The sequence below is a fragment of the Saimiri boliviensis genome, chromosome 2 (assembly GCF_048565385.1).
Source record: "Saimiri boliviensis isolate mSaiBol1 chromosome 2, mSaiBol1.pri, whole genome shotgun sequence".
Classification (NCBI taxonomy): domain Eukaryota; kingdom Metazoa; phylum Chordata; class Mammalia; order Primates; family Cebidae; genus Saimiri; species Saimiri boliviensis.
Window position 1 is genome coordinate 54235662 of NC_133450.1, and position 23901 is coordinate 54259562.

A 23901-nucleotide genomic window follows, 5' to 3' on the forward strand; every position below is an offset into this window, starting at 1 on the left:
ACATGGTGAAACCCTGTCTCTACTGATAATACAGAAATTACCCGGGCGTGGTGGCAGGTGTCTATAATCCCAGCTGCTCAGGAGACTGAGGCAGGAGAATCACCTGAACCTGGGGGGCAGGAGAGTGCAGAGATTGCAGTGAGCTGAGACTGTGCCACTGCACTCTAGCCTGGGCAACCAGAAGACTTTGTTTCAAAAAAAAAAAAAAAAAAAAATCAACTCCAGATTGCTTTTTGTCAAATCTTGTAATCTTGTGGGAGACAGTGTTATGACAAAAGATCATTTTCACACAAAACAGAAAAGGAAATTTCTAAAACAAGATGGGAAATTTGGCTAAAAGAATACATGACTGACATATAGATTCACAGATTTATATTGTTAAGAATATTTTCTAGTAATAATAAATAATGAGGGAGAAATATGACTTTAAAGTAATTGTGAGTAAGTAAGCATAGAATGACTACACAAAGAATAAAATACACTAGAGAAATATTCCATTTTCTCTTCTCTTTTATATTGATTAGTCTTGGTTGCTTTCTTTCATCTTTGAAAATAATAAAGTAAATCTGTCATTATAATACTTGTTTTAACAGAGAAAACAAGCACAAAGGGTTTAAGATTTATTCAAGTCCAATCCAAGTCAGGAACCTGATTAATGCTTTAAACCTAATAAAAGTTAGTATTAAACACTTAAATAATAGGCAGTCTGTGGAGGGGAAATCATACTACTCATTTATCTTAACATCCAAGTATCAATAACAAAAGTAATATACTGGATAAAACATGATATAAGAGTATCTGCCCAATGCATACTTGTCCTTGTGAAAAGCAGTCAAAGAAGTACCATACTTTGTACAGGAATCCTTTTCCTATGGCCACATCCAAGTTGGATATTAGTGCCTGACTCCATCTATAAGCTAGTAAGCAATCTCTTAAAAAGACCTGGAGGGAGAACTCAGCCAATTGGAGTATTTTGTAATGGACAGTAAGTACATCAACCCATTAGATTCTCTCTTGGGGAATGGAACATAAGATATAGGTATATATACAAAGAGCAGGCAATGCAGAAGCAAAAAGAAACAAAGAATAAATGTCACATGTAAGTAGTGGCTACTGTCCTGGACAATGCAATACAGAACCTTCCCATCATTGCAGAAAGAAGCAGAGACAGAAAAGTGGCAGAGTCAGAGGCATGACTGCTTCTGGGTCAACACATATGCTATGGCATTCTGGTTCAAAGGCCTAGCTGTGCGGCTGTACAGTTTTTAAAAAAATTTATCTCTGTTTACTTTCGTTAACTATAGAAACCTGAACATGTTTCTCTTCCTTAAAGTCTGCAGAAGGCTTACAAAGAAAAAAAAACAACAAACCCAGAGAAATCACCTGATCACTGCCAATTTTTGATCTGGGCCAAGGTACATCTAGAAGTGCCTGCAGTGCATGTAAACAAGCAGTTATGCTTTCCATGGTTGCGTCTGAATGTAAGGAACATAGAAATTCCACACTGATTCCTGTAGAAACCAAAAAAGAGGAGACTTCTTTCAAATTATTAGTTTATGAAATTAAGTAATTAATCTATTATTTTGGTAAGAGATATAAACAAACAGTAAGAAGGTAATGCAAATAAATCACAATGAATTTATTTTTATATTTTTTTAAGGCTAGTTAAGTGAAGCAGTGGGAGTGGAAAAGGAACAAAGAAATCTGTAACTGGTTGTGATCAATTAGTTGTAAACACCACTGCACTCGGACCAGCCAATCACAATGAATTTAAGATTAAACAATTAAATGACAAAACAAGTCACTTAATAGTTTGTTTCCATCTACATGTACAAAAATAATAATCTAAACAAGGCCTGTGCACTAGTTGCTTAGTTGATATGAAACAGTTCAAAGCTGCAAAAATTATAATAAAATTGCACCAGAAAACATATGGAGTTCCTAACTTCACTTTGGCTAAAATTAATTGAGTGATTGTCACGTATCAGCCACTGTGCTTTTACGTACATCTTTTTATTAAATTCTCGTAATAGTTGAAAAGTAGGCACTATTATTGACACTAATTCTGAGATAAATGAGCAGAGACCTAAACTAATTTATATTTTTATTTTTAATTGACAATAATTGTGAGCTTGAGTAATTTAATTTGTTCCAGGTCAGTCATAATTAGGTGCATCAAAAATCTGAACTCAGTTGAATAGCTTATGCTCGTACTAAATCTGCAATCCTTCATTCTATAAAAGTTTGTTTTTAAAAAGCTCTCATCCTATGGCAACTGAAAACAAGTTTTTAATATGCTCAAGATACAGGAATCTGGTCATGCCTGGCCTGGGAATGAACAATAGAAACCCAGGAACCATAATCTTACTTAATTTAATCATTTATTTAAAAAACCTTATATTTCATTTAATCAATAACTTCTTGATAAGTAATGGTCATATAGTTTGTTTCCTCAGAAATAGGTTAAGTATGTTAAAAAAATGTATCCCATTTATTCTAAAAGCTCACTGAGGCCGGGCGCGGTGGCTCAAGCCTGTAATCCTAGCACTTTGGGAGGCCGAGGCGGGTGGATCATGAGGTCAAGAGATCGAGACCATCCTGGTCAACAAGGTGAAACCCCGTCTCTACTAAAAATACAAAAAGTTAGCTGTGCATGGTGGTTCGTGCCTGTAATCCCAGCTACTCAGGAGGCTGAGGCAGGAGAATTGCCTGAACCCAGGAGGCGGAGGTTGCAGTGAGCCGAGATCGTGCCATTGCACTCCAGCCTGGGTAACAAGAGCGAAACTCTGTCTCAAAAAAAAAAAACAAAAACTCATTGAATTATCTTAGAAATATATCCCACATTTAAAATAAAGTTCCAAGAAGGCTAAAAAATGAGCTAATTAAGCATCATAAATCTAAAAATCTTATTTTTATCTTTAATATCTGCTTGCAATATTAAGCATGTTTTCTAGAACCTTCCAATCTTTGACAAGGGGGAAAACCTCTCAGTATATTGATATTTGATATATATCTAGAGAGACAGAAGTTGCCAGGCATGGTGGTTCACAGCTGTAATTCCAGCAAGTGGGAGGCTAAGGTGGGTGGGTCAGGCCAGGAGTATAAGACCAGCCTGGGCAACAAAGCAAAATCCTGTCCCTACAAAAAATAATTAGCTAGGTGTGGTGGTATATGCCTATAATTCTACCTACTCAGGAGGCTAAGGTGTGAGGATTACTTGAGCTCATGAGTTGGAGGCTGCAGTGAGCTATGATCATGCCACTTTATTCCAGCCTGGGCAACAAAATAAGATCCTGTCTCTAAAAATAAAGTAAGGCAAAATTAAAGAATAACCCCCCAAGGGTTGTGTAAGTGGTTTAACTGACCTAAAATAAGATGGAATCTGTCACTGTAGACATCCTCAGGGGACTTTATGGTAGCCCCAGATGATGAACCCTGACACATGGAAGTTGGTGTTACAGGCCTGGAGAGATTAGATGCTCCTTCATCCGGGTCAGCAACAACAAAGCCCGTGCTTGTAAGCCACAATGCCGTAGCATGGAGGATAAGCGCCCAAGAGTTATAATAATGCAATTTTGCATTTTCACTAGTCTCTGCTGTGTAGAAAGCACCACCTAAAGCAGATAGTTTTAGGAGAAATAAAAGAGATTAGCTTCCAATATATTTTCTCTTTTTTCTGTTGTAAGATATAGACCATTTCCATCAATCTGAAAGTTCCTTTGTACCCTTTTCCAGTCAGTTCCCTATACTCTAAGGCAACAACTTTCTAGTTTTTATCAGCACAGATTAATTTTGCTTATTCCTGAACTTCATATAAATAGAATCACATATATAGTATCTACTTGTTTGTGACTAACATTTTGTTAACAAAATAATCTAACAACATTTTTAGAGATTCATTCCTGCCTCTGTGTTATCAGTATTTTGTTACCAATGTTCTTATTTTTCCTGGGAGTAAAACTGATAGGTCATAGGGCTGATCATAAAAAGTTTGCAGCTTAATTTGTATCTTTTTATAATTTAATCATAAATATTTTAAAACAAAATATATGTATATGTGATTAAAATAAATACCAATACATATTTACCCACTTCTAAGATGGACATAAATACCAATACATATTTACTCACTTCTAAGATGGACAATAACATTTCTGATTTTCTTAAGTATCTCTCTCTTTTTTTTAAATTCAGAGTCTCACTCTGTTGCCCAGGCTAGAGTATAGTGGCATGATATCGGCTCACTGCAACCTCCAACCTCTGGGTTCAAGTGGTTCTCCCGCCTTAGCCTCCTGAGTAGCTGGGACTACAGATGTGCACTACCATGCCCGGCTAATTTTTTGTATTTTAGTAGAGATGGGTTTCACCATGTTGCCCAGGTTGGTAGTGAACTCCTGAGAGCTCAGGCAATTTGCCCACCTTGGCCCCAACAAGTGATAGGATTACAGGCGTCAGCCTCAGCACCCAACCAATTTTTTCCTTAAAAAACCTAAAACTTCATTATGCCACTAATTCTTGCTCCTCCTTCCATGACTACTTTTCTCAAGCCAGTGAGAATGACTCCTAGCTACGGTCTTATACTTTCACAATAATGTATGTATTCAATAATAACACATGCTATTATTTTTTGTGTTTAAAAGTTTATTTAAAAGGCATCATACTTTATATATCCTTTTTGTTTTTTTAGATGGAGCCTCATTATGTCGTCCAGGTTGGCCCTTAACTCCTCAGCTTGAGTGACCTTCCTACTTCAGCCTCCTGAGTAGCTGAGACTACCAGCATGTACCACCATGCCTGGCTTACATGCATCCTTTATTATGCCTCTAATCCCAGCACTGCAGGAGGCTGAGGTAGGCAGATCACCTGAGGTCAGGAGCTCGAGACCAGCCTGGCTAACATGGAGAAACCCCATCTCTACTAAAAACACAAAAATTAGCTGGGTGTAGTGGTGTACACCTATAGTCCTAGCTACTCAGAAGGCTGAGGCAGGAGAAGCGCTTTAACCTGGGAGTTGCAGGTTGTAGTGAGATGAGATCAAGCCACTGCACTCCAGACTGGGCCACAGAGCAAGACTCCATCTTAAAAAAAAAGTTTTTTTTTCACTTAACATATGTTTTTAAGATTTACTTATAGTTGCTGTATGTCTGTCATTCATTGTTCTGTTGTGTAAATAAATCAATTTATTTTTGTTTTGTTTCCACTTTTATGTGACTGAAAAGTACAACAAAGACTCCACAAATCTTTTTGTGTATAATTCCAATGAAAATTCTAATAGAACCAGGCTGGGCACCATGATGTACAACATAGTCCCAGCTGCTTAGGAAGGTGAGGTGGGAGGATCACTTGAGCCCAGGACTTCCAGGCTATAGTGCACTATGATTGCTCCTGTGAACAGTCATTGCACTCCAGCCTGGGCAACCCAGCAAGACCTTGTCTCTAAAAACAAACATACCAACAAACAAACCAAATACACACACACACAAAACTAACAGAACTTTACAGGCTCATCCTAAAATTCCTATCAAAAAGTAAAAATACAATGATAGCCAAGACATTGTGGAATAACATGAAGAAGATTAAGGGTGGCTACAAAGTAACCAACCCAAAAAATGCAGTATTTGTAACTGACTAAAAGTAAGAACCCCATCCCCATTCCACACACAAAGTAAATTCCAGTTCTACCATAGTTCAAAATGTAAAAGGCAAAACTGTAAAGCTTATATGTCTTCATGATCTCAAGTTTTAAAATATATCTGGTAACGTACAAAAACACAAACCATAAACGAGTGATTGATTACATTCCTTTTTTTTTTTTTTTTTTTTTTTTATGAGAGGGACTTGCTATCACTCAGGCTGGAGTGCAGTGGCACAATCATAGCTGCCTGCAGCCTCCAACTCCTGGGCTCAAGGGATCTTCCCACACCAGCCTCCCCAGTAGTGGAACTACAGGTAAACTACATCACATTCAGCTTTCATTAGTTTAAAAAAGGTAAAAGAAAAGGACAAGTTACAGACTGAGAGGAAATACAAGACATGCAACCATAAAGGAATAGTGTTGTATATGTATATGTGTATATATATATATATATATATATATATATATATATATATATATATACATATATACATATACAAAGGATTAAACAATCAGGAAGAAAACAATAAATAGCAAATAGCAGATGTTATTAGGCAGGGGTCCCCAAGCTGCAGCCCCCTGAGGCCATTTATCCGGCCCCCGCCACACTTCAGGAAGGGGCACCTCTTTCATTGGTGGTCAATGAGAGGAGCACAGTATGTGGCGGCGCCGCAAAGGGCGGCATTGCTCACGTACAGTGCTACTTCCGGTGATGGGGGACACACGTGTCATGGCTCCGGAAGCACGTCATATGACGCACATCTGGTCTGCGGCTGCAGCGCCCCACATCACTGGAAGCAGTGTGAAATAACAGCAGAAGTAGGAAGAAAGGCAAAGCACTATAACCATTACTACACAGAACAGTGGCCCCCATACTCCCCCAAATGTACAACAACATAATGGCCCCTATAACCTCCCTTTGCCCAAAAGTCTCTCCCCACATTACTACACACCGTGTTTCCCCTATTATAAGACCCTGTCTTATATTAATTTTACCCCCAAAAGACAGGGGCTGTATTATTTTTAGGAGGTGTCTTATAACAGGGGAAACATGCAGCAGTGGGCTTCCCACAGAAGAGGCCCACCGCTGCTGCAGATGTCCAGGATGCTGTATACACAGTGTCCCAGGCTGATCACCACCATCCCTGTATACAGCACTGGAAGCGGTGCTGGGCCTGTGACACTGTATACTGCTGTCTGGGATAGTGGAGGCAGCAGCACTGGCTGTGAAGGGTGTCACACCTTGCATAGTCCCGCCCTCCAATGGTTTGAGGGACAGTGAACTGGCCCCCTGTGTAAAAAGTTTGGGGACCCCTGGTATAAGGTCTGGTATTGCCTAATAAGCCATTTTAACATACGGCTACAGGCAGCCCAAGATTATGATTAGGTTATTTATGGAAGAAGCAACTTAAAGATTCTCAATAAAGAAAATAAGAAAATAAAACAATGAAATATTATTTCATAACCATCTGACTGGCAAAAATTATTAAGTATGATAATATGGTAGTTATCTCTTGATAATGAAAACAAGTTGCTGGTGGGTGTGTCTCTTTTTTTTTTTGAGACAGAGTCTCACTCTTGTCACCTAGGCTGGAGTGCAGTGGCACAATCTTAGCTCATTGCAACCTCCACCTTTAGGTTCAATCCTCCTGCCTCAGCCTCCCGAGTTGCAGAGATTATAGGCACTCACCACCATACTAGGCTAATTTTTGTGTTTTTAGTAGAGATGAGATTTCACCATGTTGGCCACGCTGGTCTCAAACTCTGGACCTCAAGTGATCCGCCTGCCTTAGCTTCCCAAAGTGCTGGGATTATAGAAGTTTGAGACCAGCCTGGGCAACACGGCAAAACCCATCTCTACAAAAGGTACAAAAATTATCTGGGTGTAGTGGTATGTGTCCGTAGTCCCTACTACTTGGGAGGCTGAGGTGGGAGGATCACCTGAGCTCAGGAGGTTGAGGTTGCAGTGAGCCAAAATTGTGGAACTGCACTCCAGCCTGGGCAACAACGTAAGACCTGGTCTCAAAAAAAAGAAAGAAAATGTGTTACTGCCACTCTGCCACTCTAGGGATTGTCTATGTATTTTACCTCCTTACCTTCAGCAGGAAGTTGGGAGGCAAATTCTGAAGGCAAAGTTAAAAGAGCAAAATCCTGAAGTGCAGCAAGCCAGAGTCTGCTTAGTGTGCCAAGATCTGCATAGACTAAGTCAAGTAGTCCATCTGATGAACATGATCCATATCTGATACTGTCTTCTAAACAGGTGGTTGTCTTCAAAGGTTGTCGGTGGTTTTTATGTCTTTGCACAGCAATTATGTAGACCTGTTAATTTAAAAACAGGAAAACCTTTTATCTGCTAAAAAGATGCTATAAAATTTTTATATCTTCCTGAAGAGGCAGACTTATCTTTGAGCACACTGGACTTGAAATGCACTGTGATATCAAAAAAGGCCTGTGTATGTAACTACACACAGAAAACTGGGGCAGAAAGAGCCAAAAATACTATCTTCAATGAGATGCATTAGGGATAACAAATATCTGGTAAATATGATGCCACTTCTCACATTTACGATCATAATACTGTATCACTGTACTCTTTCTCATTAAGCCTGGTATGGCCTAATAAGTCATCTTAACATATGGCTACAGGCAGCCATCTCTTAACTGAAACAGTGAAAATATTTTCATTCAAACATATCACTAAATCTCTATAAAAAGTGTACAAAATAGATTTAACATGGATTATAAAATGTTAAAGCATGCAACACAGTATATAACATGCACTATCTTTTTATCTACAACTCTAAAATCCAAAAAGCTCTGAAAAAACCTAAGTTTTTGGCAAAACTGGTGCATATCTGGTGGCAAAACTGACTGAACGTATGTGAGGCCATTTATATCTATAAACACAACACAGTATGAATATTCAAACATTAATGTGTTTGATTAAAGACTCTTGCCCCAGACTTCCTAGACAGATATGAAATATGCACTGTATTACTTTTCTAAAATCTCCCAAAGTCTGAATTCCAAATATATCTGCTCCAAAGACTTCAGATAAGGGATTATGGACCTCAATTATGAAAAATATATTGGTCAGTCATTATTAATCTTTATTGAGGAAATAAGAGGAGGTAACAGGCTTAAGCAAAAGCACAGAGATTTAGATCCAGTCTATTTTATTTTATTTTATTTTATTTTATACTTTTAAAGAGATGGGGTTTCACAATATTGGTCAGGTTGGTCTTGAACTCCCAACCTCAGGTGATCTGCCCGCCTCGGCCTCCCAAAGTGCTGGGATTACAGGCATGAGCCACCGCGCCTGGCCCAGTCTATTTTATTTTTATTGTTTTGAGACGATGTATCGCTCTGTCAGTCAGGTTGGAGTGCAGTGGTGCCATCTTGGCTCACTGCAACCTCCGCCTCCCAGGTCTGAGCGATTCTCCTGCCTCAGCCTCCCAAGTAGCTGGAATTACAGGCACACATCACCATGCCTGGCTACTTTTTGTATTTTTAGTAGAGATGGGCTTTCACCATGTTGACCAGGCTGGTCTTGAGCTCCTGACCTCAAGTGATCCACCTGCCTCAGCCTCCCAAAGTGCTGGGACTACAGACATGAGCCACCGTGCCTAGTCTATTTTATTTAATTTTAAAATTTTATATAGAGATGGGGTCTCAGTATGTTGCCCAGGCTGATCTCAAACTCCTGGCCTCAAATAATCCTCTTGCACTGGGCTCCTAAAGTGTTGGGATTATAAGCATTAGCCACTGCACCCGGCCAGATCCAATTTATTGAATCTAGGCACAACTACTTCCTAATGAAGAATGTCCTAAATAATGACAAAAAGAAAGATTCTACAACTTTCCAGTTTAAAATACCTCTACTGGAGGAAACTCTTTTGTACATGTTGGTTAATCTGTTAGATAAAATCTGAGGTTACATACCTTCATTAAAATGATATGTGAACTGGGCCAGGCATGGTGGTTCATGCTTCATGGTGGTCTCTACTAAAAATACAAAAATTAGCTGGGCATGGTGGTTCACACCTGTAGTCCCAGCTACTTGGGAGGCTGAGACACGAGAATCACTTGAACTTGGGAGGTGGAGGCTGCAGTGAGCAGATATTGCTCGAATGCATTCTAGCCTCATCAACAAAGCAAGACTCTGTCTCAAAAAAAAAAAAAAAAATGCATGAACCAAGATTGGTCATGTTTGGTAACTGCTGAAGCTGGGTGATGGGTATATGTAGATTCATTATAAATATTATTACATTTACTTTTGCAAATGCTTAAACATTGCATAGTAAATTTAAAAATAATATATCTTTCTTCTTTATTAGGAAAGTAAATAGCATTTTACTATAAGATTTATTTATTCTTGGAAAATAACTACTACTTAGTATTAAAAAATCATTCTATGAAAGAGCATTAAAAAACATTAAAGTACATGCTACAGAGCTGACAGAACATACAAGAAGACCCAAATTTCCAAGAATTCAAGATTCAATAAAAACTGATTTCCACTGGCTATTGTAAAGTCTCTCTGGCTCATAAGTGGCACTGCTTAAAGTAGAAGACAACAGACCATGGAAGACTTTTTAAAATGCTTGACCAACATATTAAAATATAAATATATCACATGTTACAATTCTTTTTGTTTACCTTAAGAGTGAATTTATTTGTAGTTAATTTTAAATCGTAAATTTCAGTTTATGGCTTAAGGTGTTTATTAAGAATTTCCAAAATTCGTTATAAATTAAGAAGTACCAACCTCTGCCCAGGCTTTAAGCACAGCTAAGATCTCCATGGTAGAAGCACTTTCATTATATAAGTGACTTAGAGCTTCTTTTCCAGCCTGTATTTTTGTTAATGATGAGACAAGCAACTGATGAACTCTTCGTAGATCATTAATGTCACTTACAACTCCACTTCCTATCCAGGCACTGCAAACCTAGTTTTCAAGAAATTAAAAGTTGTATTTTAAAATTATAAATACCTCCCTTGGCTGGGTGTGGTGGCTCATGCCTGTAATCCCAGCACTTTGGGAGGCTGAGGCAGGCAAATTGCTTGAGCCCAAGAATTTGAGACAAGCCCGGGCAACATGTCAAAACTCTGTCTAAAAGAAAATTAAAAAATTAGCTAGGCATGGTGATGTGCACCTGTAGTACTAAAAAAATCCTATCTCTAAAAAAAAAAAAAAAAAAACCTCCATTGTGAGTTCAGCAGAGCTCACTTACATGTTAAGAATCTAGACACTGAGACTATATTGCTATTGCTTTCAAGAAATCCTGTGGAAGGAGGCTGATTATGTTAGTCAAAGTCAGCATTTCCAAAGGGAATGAAGTCTTAAGGTTGAAGCAAGGAAACCAGTGCTAATGAGTATATAAATTGAACAGCTCTAGATGAATTAATATTGAGAAATGAAGCTATGAAATCATAAAACCCCAACAAAAATTTTTGGTTGTTTTGAAGACAGTGTATTTCTAATCCTGAAAACAAAACATCATCAATTCTACAATGCAAAACACTCAAGCTATGGTTTTACCAGGTGCCATGATATTGCTCTCTCTTTTTTAGGGACAGAATGTTGCTCTGTAGCTCAGGCTGGAATGCAGTAGCACCATCACGGCTCCTGCAGCCCTTACCTCCCTGGCCCAGGGGATCCTCCCACCTCAGCCTCCTAAGTAGCCGGGACCACAGGCACACCATGCCTGGCTAATTTTTATAGAGACAGAATCTCCCTATGTTGCCCAGGCTGGTCTTGAATTCCTAAGCCCAAGTGAGCCACTTGCCTTGGCCTCCTAAAGTGCTGGGATTACAGGAATGAGCCACTGTGCCCAGCTGATATTTCTCTTTTTCTAAGAAAAATTTATTTTTCCTCTTCTGTGTATTTAATTCTTATCTCATCTCACAAAATATTTCCAGTAGCTTACAGCAAGAACACACACAATAAAGTTATAACAGAGATTCCTAAAACATTTAACATAGTTCTCTGAAAGCACTCAACTATTTCCCAAATAAAATTAAATAAAAGAAAATTGAAAGAACTAAAATTAGTTTTTCCCACTAAATTTATAATTGATGTATTCATGCTAGTCCTGCTTTTAATTATTTCAGGTCACTCAAGGCTAGATTTTTTTTTTTTTTCTTTGAGGTAGAGTCTTGCTCTGTCATCCAGGCTAGAGTACAGTGGTATGATCTCAGGTCACTGCAGCCTCCACCTTCCAGGTTCACGTGATCCTCCCACCACAGCCTCCTGAGTACCAGGGACAACAGGCACCTACCACCATGCCCGGCTACTTTTTCGTATTTTTAGTAGACTGCGTTTCATCATGTTGGCCAGGCTGGCCTCTAACTCAAGTGATCTGCCTGCCCTGGCCTCTCAAAGTGTTGGGGTTACAGGCGTGAGCCACTGTGCCTGGCCTAGGGTTGGATATTAAGTGTTTGATAACGCAGTCTGAGATAAGCAACTGTTTGAAATTGTATACTATATAGCTCTTAGGTATATGAAAAAGTACTCAATCTCATTTAAAATACAAATCTAAAGTATCCTGAGATAGTCTTTTTATTCTATCACATAGACAAAAATCTAAAAGTTTGATGACTCACGATGTTGCTGGGACTGTGGCAAAACAGGTACTTGTACAACAATGCTGGTGGAAATTTAAATGGTAAATACCTCTAATACACTCTTTAATCCATCAATTCAATTTTGAGGAATTTATCTCACAGATATACTTATACCCAGTGAAATGACCCATGCCCAAGGTCATTCACACAGCACTATTCTAATAGCAAAAGACAAAAAACCCCAATGTCCATCAATATGAAACAGGTTAAACAAATTGTAACATATCCATATAGTGGATTATCATGCAGTTGTCAAAAATAAAGAGGAAGATCTCCATATTTGAGAAGAAAAATGTAAGCTGTGATTGCTGGTAAGACAACTATAAAGAAAAAACAATGGTAAAAAATACAAACTAGAGGATTGTTTCCCAAGATTCTTTCTTTTTTTTTTTTTTGAGACGGAGTTTCGCTCTTGTTACCCAGGCTGGAGTGCAATGGCGCGACTTCGGCTCACCGCAACCTCCACCTCCCTGGTTCAGGCAATTCTCCTGCCGCAGCCTCCTGAGTAGCTGGGATTATAGGCACGCGCCACCATGCCCAGCTAATTTTTTGTATTTTTAGTAGAGACGGGGTTTCACCATGTTGACCAGGATGGTCTCGATCTCTTGACCTCGTGATCCACCCGCCTTGGCCTCCCAAAGTGCTGGGATTACAGGCGTGAGCCACCGCGCCCGGCCACCCAAGATTATTTCTTAAGCTTCATCTTTAACCATTTACCTGACATGCTTTGGCAGTGACATGAGGTGGTGTCTCTGAAGTGAAGGCTGGTCTAAGTGCTGCTCCTACCTGGCAAGAAATTATATGACATATCGAACATCAATAAGTAAGACAGTGCAAGTTCTCCCTCTTTTTAATGTTATTTTAAAATGATTTATTTATAACAGGTATTATGGATAACTGTTGTTTTACCTATCCAATATATCTTCCCCTGTTTTTGGATAACAGCATCCCAATTTTTCCTTTGAGAAACAATCTTCTCTCCCCAACTCTCTCTCTCTCTCTCTTTTTTTTTTTTTAAGATGAGTCTCTCTGTGTCACCCAGGCAGGCTGGAGTGCAGTGGTGCAATCTTGGCTCACTGCAACCTCCGCCTCCCAGGTTTCAAGCAATTCTCCTGCTTCAGCCTCCCAAGTAGCTGGAATTACAGGTGCACATCACCATGCCCAGCTAATTTTTTATTTTTAGTAGAGATAGCGTTTTACCATGTTGGCCAGGCTGGTCTCAAACTCCTGACCTCAAGTGATCCTCCTGCCTTGGCCTCCCAAAGTGCTGGGATTACAGGTGTAAGCCACCATACCCGGCCTCTCCCCAACTCTTAATCCAAATTGCTGTTTTTGAGCTGACAGCATTGCCTGGCTCCAGGGACTCATGCTGGGATAATGAAAGCTCTCAAGACTTTCACTGGGATTACTGGGAGAGAAGCACTGTATCTTTCTAAGACCCTGGGTGCTAAGAAAGCCATCCTGATACCACGTAGAGAGAATAAACCTGAGAATAAGGCTACAGTGGAAGAAAGCAGACAGCTAAGAGATTGCTAATAATAATTTTTCTTTTCTACTTGAGTTGCATTTCTAGCACTTGCAATTTTAAGAGGGCTAAAAATATAACAGAGCTCCTCTTAATTAGGCTGAATTATAATATTCTAATATGATAGTTCTATGTACCTTTAATTGCTTCATTTTGCTTTGTCCCTAAGTATATGTTGGTATTAGCTGAATGAAGTGATGAAGACTGCTAATCAACTGATGAACTGTTCTGGTCTCCCTAACTGCTAGCCATTAGAAGTTGCTTCTGATCATCTAGTCATCAGAAGTTGCTTCTGATCATAATGAGACATCTCTTTGGATGAATGCTGCTAGAGGATTACAAGAAAGCTGCTGATTTTGTTTTCTTCCTTTATCTTCCTAAATTGTTCAGTGGACCAGTCAAACAATCAGTTAAAAAGATTACACAACCAGTAATAGAAAGCTGAATCCTTGGGCTGGGCCTGGTGGCTCATGCCTGAAGTCCCAGCACTTTGGAGAGTTCGAGACCAGCCTGGGCAACATGGTACAACCCCGTCTTTACAAAAAATACAAAAATTGGCCAAGTGTGGTGGTTTGTGCCTATAGTTACAGCTACTTCAGGTTGCAGTGAGCCCAAATTATACCATTGCACTCCAGCCTGGGCAACAGGATAAGACCTTGTTTCAAAAACAAACACAAAAACAAAATGCCACAGAAATCTGAATCGCTTCCTAAGTATAGGAAAAAAACGAAAGGGGTTATATATATTATTAAAATTAACCTTTAAGGTTATAAAACACTTGTTTTTTGATTTCTTTAACAGGATTTTTTTTCCCCCCTGGAGATGGGTGTCTCCATATGTTGCCCAGGCTGGACTGGAACTTCTGGCTCAAGTGATCTTCCTGTCTCAGCCTCCTAAGGAGCTGGGACTACAGGCATACTACAGTGCCCAAAAGACCTGTTTTATGTACTTGCTTTGACTTGAAGCTTTATAAAGTATTAGCTGTAAGATTTCTTCTTCAAACATATGTACTTTCTACATATGGATTATACTGGTGATATGTTAGTAGAGATACACACTCATTTATGATGTGACATCCCATTTAGGTTCATAGACAGATCTCTTCCCTCTTTTCCTCCCTCACTCCCTCCCATCCTTTGTCTCTTGCCTCCTTCTTCTTTTAAACTTTCCCATCCTCAGTTTCACAGACTTTTTTTTTTTTTTTTTGAGGCAGTGTCCGGATCTATCACCCAGGCTGGAGCGTAGTGGCACAATCTCAGCTCACTGTAACCTCTGTCTCCTAAGCTCAAGTATTCTCCCACCTCAGCCTTAACTACAGGTACACACCACCATGCCAGCTAGTTTTGTTATTTTTGGTACAGATGGGGTTTCGCCATGTTGCCTAGTCTTGAATTCCTGGGCTCAAAGCTACCCATTTGCTTCAGCCTCCCAAAGTGCTGGGATTACAGGTATGAGCCACTGCGCTTGGTCTTATGGACTTTTTATCTGTGTATTTAATAATAAAATTCTCTGACAGAAAGTGCTTACATTGGCTTGATACTGTTCCAGAATCACATGACCTGGAAACTCTGGTTCTGGAACAGTTGCAAATTGCCGAATAACAACTAACAGCATTTCAAGGCCAGAAAGACGGAGATGGTCATTGTGATCTGTGGCAGCCATAAAAGCCATGCGAATTAAGTCAGCAAGATGCAACACCAAAAAATCACCTATAAGATTCAAAAACATATTGGGAGAAAAGAAGATTAGAAAATATCAAAAAAAAATGTGCTGGAACTAAGACTTATATTAAGTGATAATCTTTCCTCCTCTAATTTTATAACCTAGACTTTAAGTACCTCTGACTTGATATACTGTTCTTATTGTTTGTTAACTACATACTTTAAAGCTGGATTTAATGTACACTGCAAATACACGAAAAAACTGTTCCAAAGCTAGTAATTATATACAGCTACTCAGGTCAGAATTAGCATCTTTTAAGAGTCCTAACAGTATCTTCAGTAAAAATTTTATTCAGATTTTATGATAACAATACATTAGTTGGTACTGAGGAGACTTTGGGCTTTGACTAATAAAGCAGAAATTTATTCTCTTTATGTCAAGTTAAAGCTAAGATGCAATGTTCCTTTAAAAAAAAAAAGGTTTACGTGGCTCTCTATTTCAACTACAATGTCTTATTTATACATAGCTTGCCAAATACACAAATGAGGGGAGCATAAAGAATATTTCTAGCTGTAGAAATGATAAATGAGAATTCCTTTCATTTCTATGACACATTGTTTGGTATAATAAATCTCCTGTGGAGTAATATAAGAAAATCGTTTAACAGAAGAAATCAACATATCTTAGTAAATGCCAACTACAACTTTAACTGAGAGCACAGGAATCAGTAAGTATCTACAGCATGTACATTTTATAAACTGTACAGAGCTCATCACAAGTAGGAGACTCAAAAAATGTGTACTTAAAAAACAATTAAACCAGAGACACCTAAATCATACTCCGACTGGAAATAGCAACCTTTTGCTTTGTAATTCTATTGTCTGGTAAAGAATACTTCTAAGCCATTTACAAATATGTATTGTGGACAGGTGCAGTGGCTAATGCCTATAATCCCAGCACTCTGGGAGGCTGAGGTGGGAGAGTCACTTGAGCCCAGAAGTTTGAGACCAGCTTGGGCAAAATAATAAGATTCCATTTCTATAAAAAAAAGTAAAAACTAGATGGGCATGGTGGTATATGCCTATAGCCCCAGCTACTTGGGAGGCTGGAGTGGGAGAATTGTTTGAGCCTGGAAGGTTGAGGCTACAGTGAGCTGTGATCTTGCCACTACACTCCAGCCTGGGTGACAGGGTGAGACTCTGTCTCAAAAAAAAAAACCAAAAAACAAACCATACGTATACACACACACACACACACACACACACACACACACACACACACATATATATGTATTGTGTCTTTGAACATATGAGCTTAAGTGAATTTGAAAAATTAGACATCAAACCCTAAAGACAAACATAAATAGGTAAAAATAATACACTTGAACAGTAAGAGGTGGTCAAAATGGTCTTACACTCAGGTTTACTTAACAAGGAGAAAGGCTCAAATGTGTTCCAGTTAATATCTATGACGCTAAAATAATCTATAAGCAAAAACTAGCCCAAGTTACAAACCAGGAAATAATTTTTGAGAACTAGTTAATGTTCATACTATTTCCCAAGAACTAATTATTTTCTATAAACTCATTGCACATGCTCAGTAAAGTTAATGCCAATTTAAGAAGTTTAATCATTAAAAATGTATTTAAACATGAAGTGATGTGATCATAGCTCACTATAAGCTCAAACTCCTGGGCTCAAGTGATCCTCCTGCCTCAGCCTCTCAAGTAGCTGGAACTATGCGTGCACACCACCATGCCCTGCTAATTTAAAAATATTTTTTTAGTAGAGACAATGTTTCATTGTTGCCCAGGTTGGTTTCAAACTCCTGGGCTCAAGGGATCCTCCTGCCTCAGCCTCCCAAAGTGTTGGGATTATAGATATGAGCCACTGTGTCTGACTAGTTTCATTTTTAAAATTAATATTGAAACCATAAGCAGACAGCATTTTTACACGTATCATTTGGTGTTTTCATTACTATGTCACTTACTTCTTGAATCTCTTTTTTTCATTTCTTGTGCTAAAGCAATGTCAAAATGTGCACTGTTAGCATTCTCACATTGGTTAATTATCCTACAGACACATTCAGCAGCAAAGACTCTAGTAGCCCATTGGGGATTGGTAAAAGGATGGGATTTTTCATCATGTCTGGTGGTCAGGACTGAGGCATCATCCCCTTTATCTCCTTCTTCTTCTTGCATTGTATCCACACAAGTTAGAGCTGTAAAATCTTTTATTAAAGGAGAACAAATGTAATAATAATCAATTGAAAGAGAGAGATATATATATAGGTATGTATATATATATATATATATATATACATACATATATATAGACATATAAATTTTTATTAAAACGAACACAAAAATGACTTCAAATTCAGACTAGAATTGGTATTATCAATTATCAATTGCTATTGATCACTTTTTTTAAACAATATCAAATAATTAGGTCTAATAACTGCAGTTGTCTAAAAGAGATGCTTTAATAACTGTTCCAGGTCAAAACGTTACAAAGCTGTTATCAACCCCCAGCATGTAGACAGATGTACTTAAGTAAACTCAAAATTCTCTAGTAGGGAGTATGTATGGGATACATTGGGAAGGCTGGTTTTTTGTTTTTTGTTTTTTGTGAGACAGAGTTTCACTCTTGTTACCCAGGCTGGAGTGCAATGGTGAGATCTCGGCTCACCGCAACCTCCGCCTCCTGGGTTCAGGCAATTCTCCTGCCTCAGCCTCCCGAGTAGCTGGGATTACAGGCACGCACCACCATGCCCAGCTAATTTTTTGTATTTCCAGTACAGATGGGGTTTCGCCATGTTGACCAGGATGGTCTTGATCTCTTGACCTTGTGATCCACTCGCCTAGGCCTCCCAAAGGGCTGGGATTACAGGCGTGAGCCACCACGCCTGGCCCTGGGAAGGCTGTTTTAACTCTGGAGCCTTGCATGGATTTAAGAAGGTTCCTGAATCTACTCAAACTGTCTGAAAATATTTTTCTTAGGATAGACCCATTGCTATTATTACAGTATCAAATTTGTACTGATAGCTAGAGTCACTGAGTAGTGAATTATCTCCTCTACTTATTAACTGTTAAACTTATCAACTGTTTACAAACTGAAAATGGAACTAACGCTATGAAACAAACCAAACTGCTTTTCTTATATTATCCCATATATCAACATTTTTTGCATGTTAAAATAGCAAAGATGTCATAAATAAGGTTAAGGCAAAGTTAACAGAGCCTGGAAGAGGTTTTCCTGAGAAGGTATGACGCCAAACCACAGAAGATGAAGAATTAATGGCAAGATAAAATAGAGCAAGATCAGGGAATATGAATGTAAAATTTAAAAAAGTTAAGTAAGACATCAGAAAAACGTAATCAGTCTATCTATGCACATATATATGTTCCTTTTTTTTTTTTAAGACAAGATCTTGCTCTGTTACATAATCATGGCTCACTGTAGCCTAGAATACTTGGACTCAGGCAACATTTTATTTTAAAGAAGTCCTTGCAATTTCTTGAGCAGTGGTGACAGAAGAGAGAATTAGAGAAATAAAACATCTATAGTGTAATAGTTGAAACAGCAGGTATAATCACTGGAGAGGAACCGATAAGAATCAAGATAGAAAGAGGAGAATACAAAACATTCCAGGGATTTTATGTTAACTTTTTTCCTGTCACACAATTCATACATGAGAGCTACCTTAAATTTTAAGGCTTGGGCAACGGAGTTGGGAGCACTGAACTACAGAGGAAAGCTTGTGGATTTTAAAAGTTATGTAGGCATAGGACTGAATATGTCTATGTCTTCGGGTTGGTTACCTCCGGGCCTGTTTTCTACAAAACAGAATAAAATTGTCTAAGCACAGGATGACTTAAAAGATTAAATCAGGTAAATTATGTACAGTTCTTGGAAAAGAACTGTTTTTTCTCTTCTTTATTCCTCTTATTTATTTTCACTCTTACCCCAAGGATACAGGATACAAATATTAAAGATTTGCATATACTTTCTCATGAACAATTATCTTGCATTACTAAAGACATTACAGCAATAATACTGTTTTCTAATACTATTTGAAATTAACATTATTATATGTAGCAAAACTGGCTTGCTCAAAATGTCGTAACTTTTGGAGAATTTTCTCTTACAGTGATTAAACAATTTCATATAATGTGTGGCATGGGGTGGGTATGTATGTATGTAGAGACAGGGTCTCAATCTATTGCCCAGGCCAGAGTCCAGTGGTGTGATACTGGCTCACTGCAACCTCTGCCTCTCGGATTCAAGCAATTCTCCCATCTTAGCCTCCTGAGTAGCTAGGACTACAGGCGTGAATTGCAGTCTTAGCCCAGCTAATGGCCTGCCTTAGCCTCCCAAAGTGCTGGGATTACAGGCACAAGCCACTGCAGCTGGTCTCAAATATTTATTGTATCTATGAACAGAAATGATGGGGACAATATAAATTAAGTCCCACCTTTTACAGCATAAATAATAACTCTACTTTTTGGTTTGTTTTACACACAAAGTCATCTAAGACAGCAAAAGGGAAAAAAAGCAGGCTTAAGCATTGGATCTATACTGTTCAAATTAAAGAGAATTCTAAAACGCTAGAAATATAATCTTCATTTGAAGAAAGAAACCATCAGACAATCAGAATCCAGCTAGACAAAACTGATGAGTTCTCAGTGGTAAACAATTTTATGTAAAGTCTTAAATTTCAATTTTATTATTTAACTGATAATGACCAATGCTTACCAGCTGATGCAGCAAGTACATCTCTACAAAGCTTTAACCAAAGGGAGAGTTTTTCCACCGCCATAGATGTAAGCATATAATTTAAAGTCTCTTTGATATCATGGCATAATCTGTCATCTGTCTCTTTGTCTAGCAAGATCAATAATGCCCCTTCAAGGCCAACTTCTTTGATGTTAGCATCTGACAAGAAGAAAAACAATGATCTAAGTAATACAGAAAGCAAAACTACCATATCAGAAACTCACAAATTCAGTAGTTATTCAAAGAGTAGATAAAAATATATATTAAAGAACTAGCCCAAATACTGTGTTTTAATCTACTGAGATCTATTTTAGTTCACACTTGAATTATGTTGAATTTTGGGATTATTTATGATCCTATATAGCTGTATTTTCTGTAATGTCACTGAAAGGAAAGTATTAAGAATTATTATGTTTTCTTAATCAGGTAAAAATTTTTACCCAATTAGTGTCCAATAATTATACATTTTGTTCAGTGCTTCTTCCCTGTTTTGAGGCAGTCTTGCTCTGTCACCTAGGCTGGAGTGTAGTGGTACAATCTCAATTCACTGCAAGCAGTTCTCCTGACTCGGTCTCCCTAGTAGCTGGGATTACAGCTGCCTGCCACCACGTCTGGCTAATTTTTGTATTTTGAGTAGAGATGACGTTTCACCATGTTGGTCAGGCTGGTCTTGAACTCCTAACCTCAAGTGATCTCCCCGCCTAGGCCTCCCAAAGTGCTGGGATTATAGGTGTTGAGCCACAGTGCCCGGCCGCCAGTGCTTCTTAATATAATTATTTTCTAATTTTAAATAAACATAATTAAGTTTTCCTAATTCTGGTATAAAGTTTTAAAACTTACTAACATGAGATAAAGCCCAAAGAGAAAAAAACACTATATGGAAAACACTGTTTAATTACTCCAATTAAGCTATTGTGGACTACTGAATAAACATATATCACTATACAATATTCTCACTACTACCAAGCAACACCTCTAAGGGGAAATACAATCCTTGATCTAGCATCAACTATTATCTTTAATTCTGAAAGTGCCAAAAGGACAAATACATTTTCTCTTGAAGAGTTAACTCATCTAGCATTTATGAAAACATGTAGATTTGAAAGATTATATTACTAGTAGACTACTCTATTTATTTATTTTTGGAGACAAGAGTCTTACTCTGTTGCCCAGGTTGGAGTAGAGTGGCACAATCTCACTGCAACCTATGCCTCCCAAGTTCAAGTGATTCTCCTGCCTCAGCCTCTCCAGTAGCTGGGATTACAGGTGTGTGCCACCACGCCTGGCTAATTTGTTTTATATTATATTTTTAGTAGAGATGAGGTTTCACCATGTTTGCCAGGCTGGTCTCGAACTCCTGATCTCAGGTGATCCACTGGCCTTGGCCTCTCAAAGTGCTGGGATTACAGGCGTGAGGCACTGTGCCTGGCCTTTGTGGGTGTTTTGTTTTGTTGGTATTAGACTGTTTTAAAGGAGAAGTTATCTTTTAAAGATCAGAAGAAGGTGGTAGAAATGTTTCAGATTAGGGGTCTAAAAAGATACAGCAGCTAAAGTAATGTAAGTTTCATGACTGGATCTTAGATTTAGGTGGAGGGGAAGGGGAGGACTTATAAAGGACATTTGGATGACTAGGGAAAAGTATATGAGGACAGTAAATCAATATGGATTTTCTTAAGTGTGTGATCACGTACGGGTATGTCCTTTGTATTAATCCATTTTGCACTGCTATAAAGACATACCCAAGACTGGGTAATTTATTTAAAAAAGGTTTCAGGCCAGGCATGGTGGCTCACGTTTGTAATCCCAGCACTTTGGGAGGGCGAGGCAGGTGAATTACTTGAGGTCAGGAGTTCAAGATCAGCCTGGCCAACACAGCAAAACCTCATCTCACTAAAAATACAGAAAATTAGCTGGGTGTCGTGGCAAGTGCCTGTAATCCTAGCTACTTGGGAGGCTGAGGGAGGAGAATCACTTGAACCCAGGAGACGGAGCTTGCAGTAAACCGAGATTGCGCCACTGCACTCCAGCCTGGGCAACAGAATGAGACTCTGTCTCAGAGAGAAAAAAAGAAAAAAGAGGTTTCATTGACTCACACTTCTACATGACTGGGAAAGCCTCAGGAAACATATAATCACGGTGGAAGGAGAAGCAGCACATCTTACATGGCAGTAAGCAAGAGAAGAGTGTGTAAAGAAAGTGAAGGGGGAAGAGCCCCTTGTAAAACCAACAGATCTTGTGAGAACTATCATGAGAACAGCATGGGGGAAACTGTCCCCATGATCCAATCACCTCCCACCACGCCCCTCTTTCAACAACTGGGGATTATATTTGAAGATGAGACTTGGGTGGGAACATAAAACCAAGTCATATCATTCCACCCCTGGCCGTTCCCCAGTCTTATGTCCACATTTCTAAACCAATCATGTCTTCCTAGCAATCTCCCAAAAGTCTTAATTCATTTCAGTATAACTCAAAAGTCCACAGTCCAAAGTCTCATCTGAGACAAAGCAAGTCATTTTGGCCTATGAGACTATAAAATCAAAAGCAAGTTCATTTCTTTCTAGATACAATGGGGTACAGGCATTGGGTAAATGCTCTTGTCCCAAATGAGAGAAATCAGCCAAAACACAGGGGCTACAGACCCCATGCAAATCCAAAATCCAGTGGGGTAGTCATGAAATCTTATAGCTCCAAAATGATCTCCATTGACTCCATGTCTCACATCCAGGGCACACTGATGCAGGAAGTGGGCTCCTAAGGCCTTGGGCAACTCCAACCCTGCAGCTTTGCAGGGTATAGCCCCCTGCCCTGGCTGCTCTCAAGGTTGGAGTTGAGGGTATGTGACTTTTTCAGGCACATAGTGCAAGCTGTCAGTGGATCTATCGTTCTTGAGTCTGGAGGCCCTCTTTTTCTTTCATTTTTTTTTTTTTTTTTGAGACAGAGTCTCACTCTGTCACTCAGGCTGGAGTGCAATGGCATGATTTCAGCTCATTGCAACCTCTGCCTCCCAGGCTCAAGCAATTATCTTGCCTTAGACTCCTTTTTGGCTGGGATTACAGGTGTGTGCCACCACGCCTGGCTAATTTTGTATTTTTAGTAGAGATAGCGTTTCACCATGTTGGTCAAGCTGGTCTCGAACTTCTGACCTCACGATCTACCATCCTTGGCCTCCCAAAGTGCTGGGATTACAGGGGTGAACCATCATGCCTAGCCTTGATGGTGGCCCTTTCCTTACAGCTCCACTAGGCAGTACCCCAGTGGAGACTCTATGTGGGGGCTCCAACCCCTCAGTTCCCCTTTGCACTGCCCTAGCAGAGGTTCTCCATGAGGACTTCACCCCTCCAGCAGTTTCTGCCTAGACATCTGGGCATTTTCATACATCCTCAGAAATCTAGGTGGAAGTTCCCAAACCTCAGTTCTTGAATTCTGCGTATTAGCAGTCCCAATTACCATGTGGAAATTGCCAAGGCTTGGGGCTTGGACCCTCTGAAGCAATGGCCTGAGCTGTACCTTGGCCCCTTTTAGGCACAGTTGGAATAGCTAGGAAACAGGCCAACAATTCCTAAGGCTGCACAGAGCAGTGTGGCCCTGGGCCTGACCCACAAAACCATTTTTCCCTCCTAGGCCTCTGGGAGGGGCTGTCACTAAGGTCTCTAACACACTCTGGAGACATT

General features: G+C 39.2%; 1 protein-coding gene across 12 annotated transcripts in view; it reads right to left on the reverse strand.

Annotated features, from left to right (window-relative positions):
• HEATR5A (HEAT repeat containing 5A) overlaps window positions 1–23901 on the reverse strand; it is a 132300-nt gene that overhangs the window by 15174 nt on the left and 93225 nt on the right. For 9 of the 12 annotated variants that reach the window (XM_074393305.1, XM_074393307.1, XM_074393308.1 and 6 more), the window contains 8 exons: window positions 20207–20386; window positions 17439–17678; window positions 15315–15496; window positions 12980–13048; window positions 10404–10583; window positions 7732–7954; window positions 3366–3614; window positions 1384–1511 (listed from right to left, as the gene is read on the reverse strand). In XM_074393305.1, coding sequence (XP_074249406.1) covers window positions 1384–1511; window positions 3366–3614; window positions 7732–7954; window positions 10404–10583; window positions 12980–13048; window positions 15315–15496; window positions 17439–17678; window positions 20207–20386 — 1451 coding nt within the window. The remainder of the gene's footprint in view (window positions 1–1383; window positions 1512–3365; window positions 3615–7731; window positions 7955–10403; window positions 10584–12979; window positions 13049–15314; window positions 15497–17438; window positions 17679–20206; window positions 20387–23901) is intronic. The other 3 variants (XM_074393310.1, XM_074393309.1, XM_074393311.1) reach the window with 3 other exon arrangements.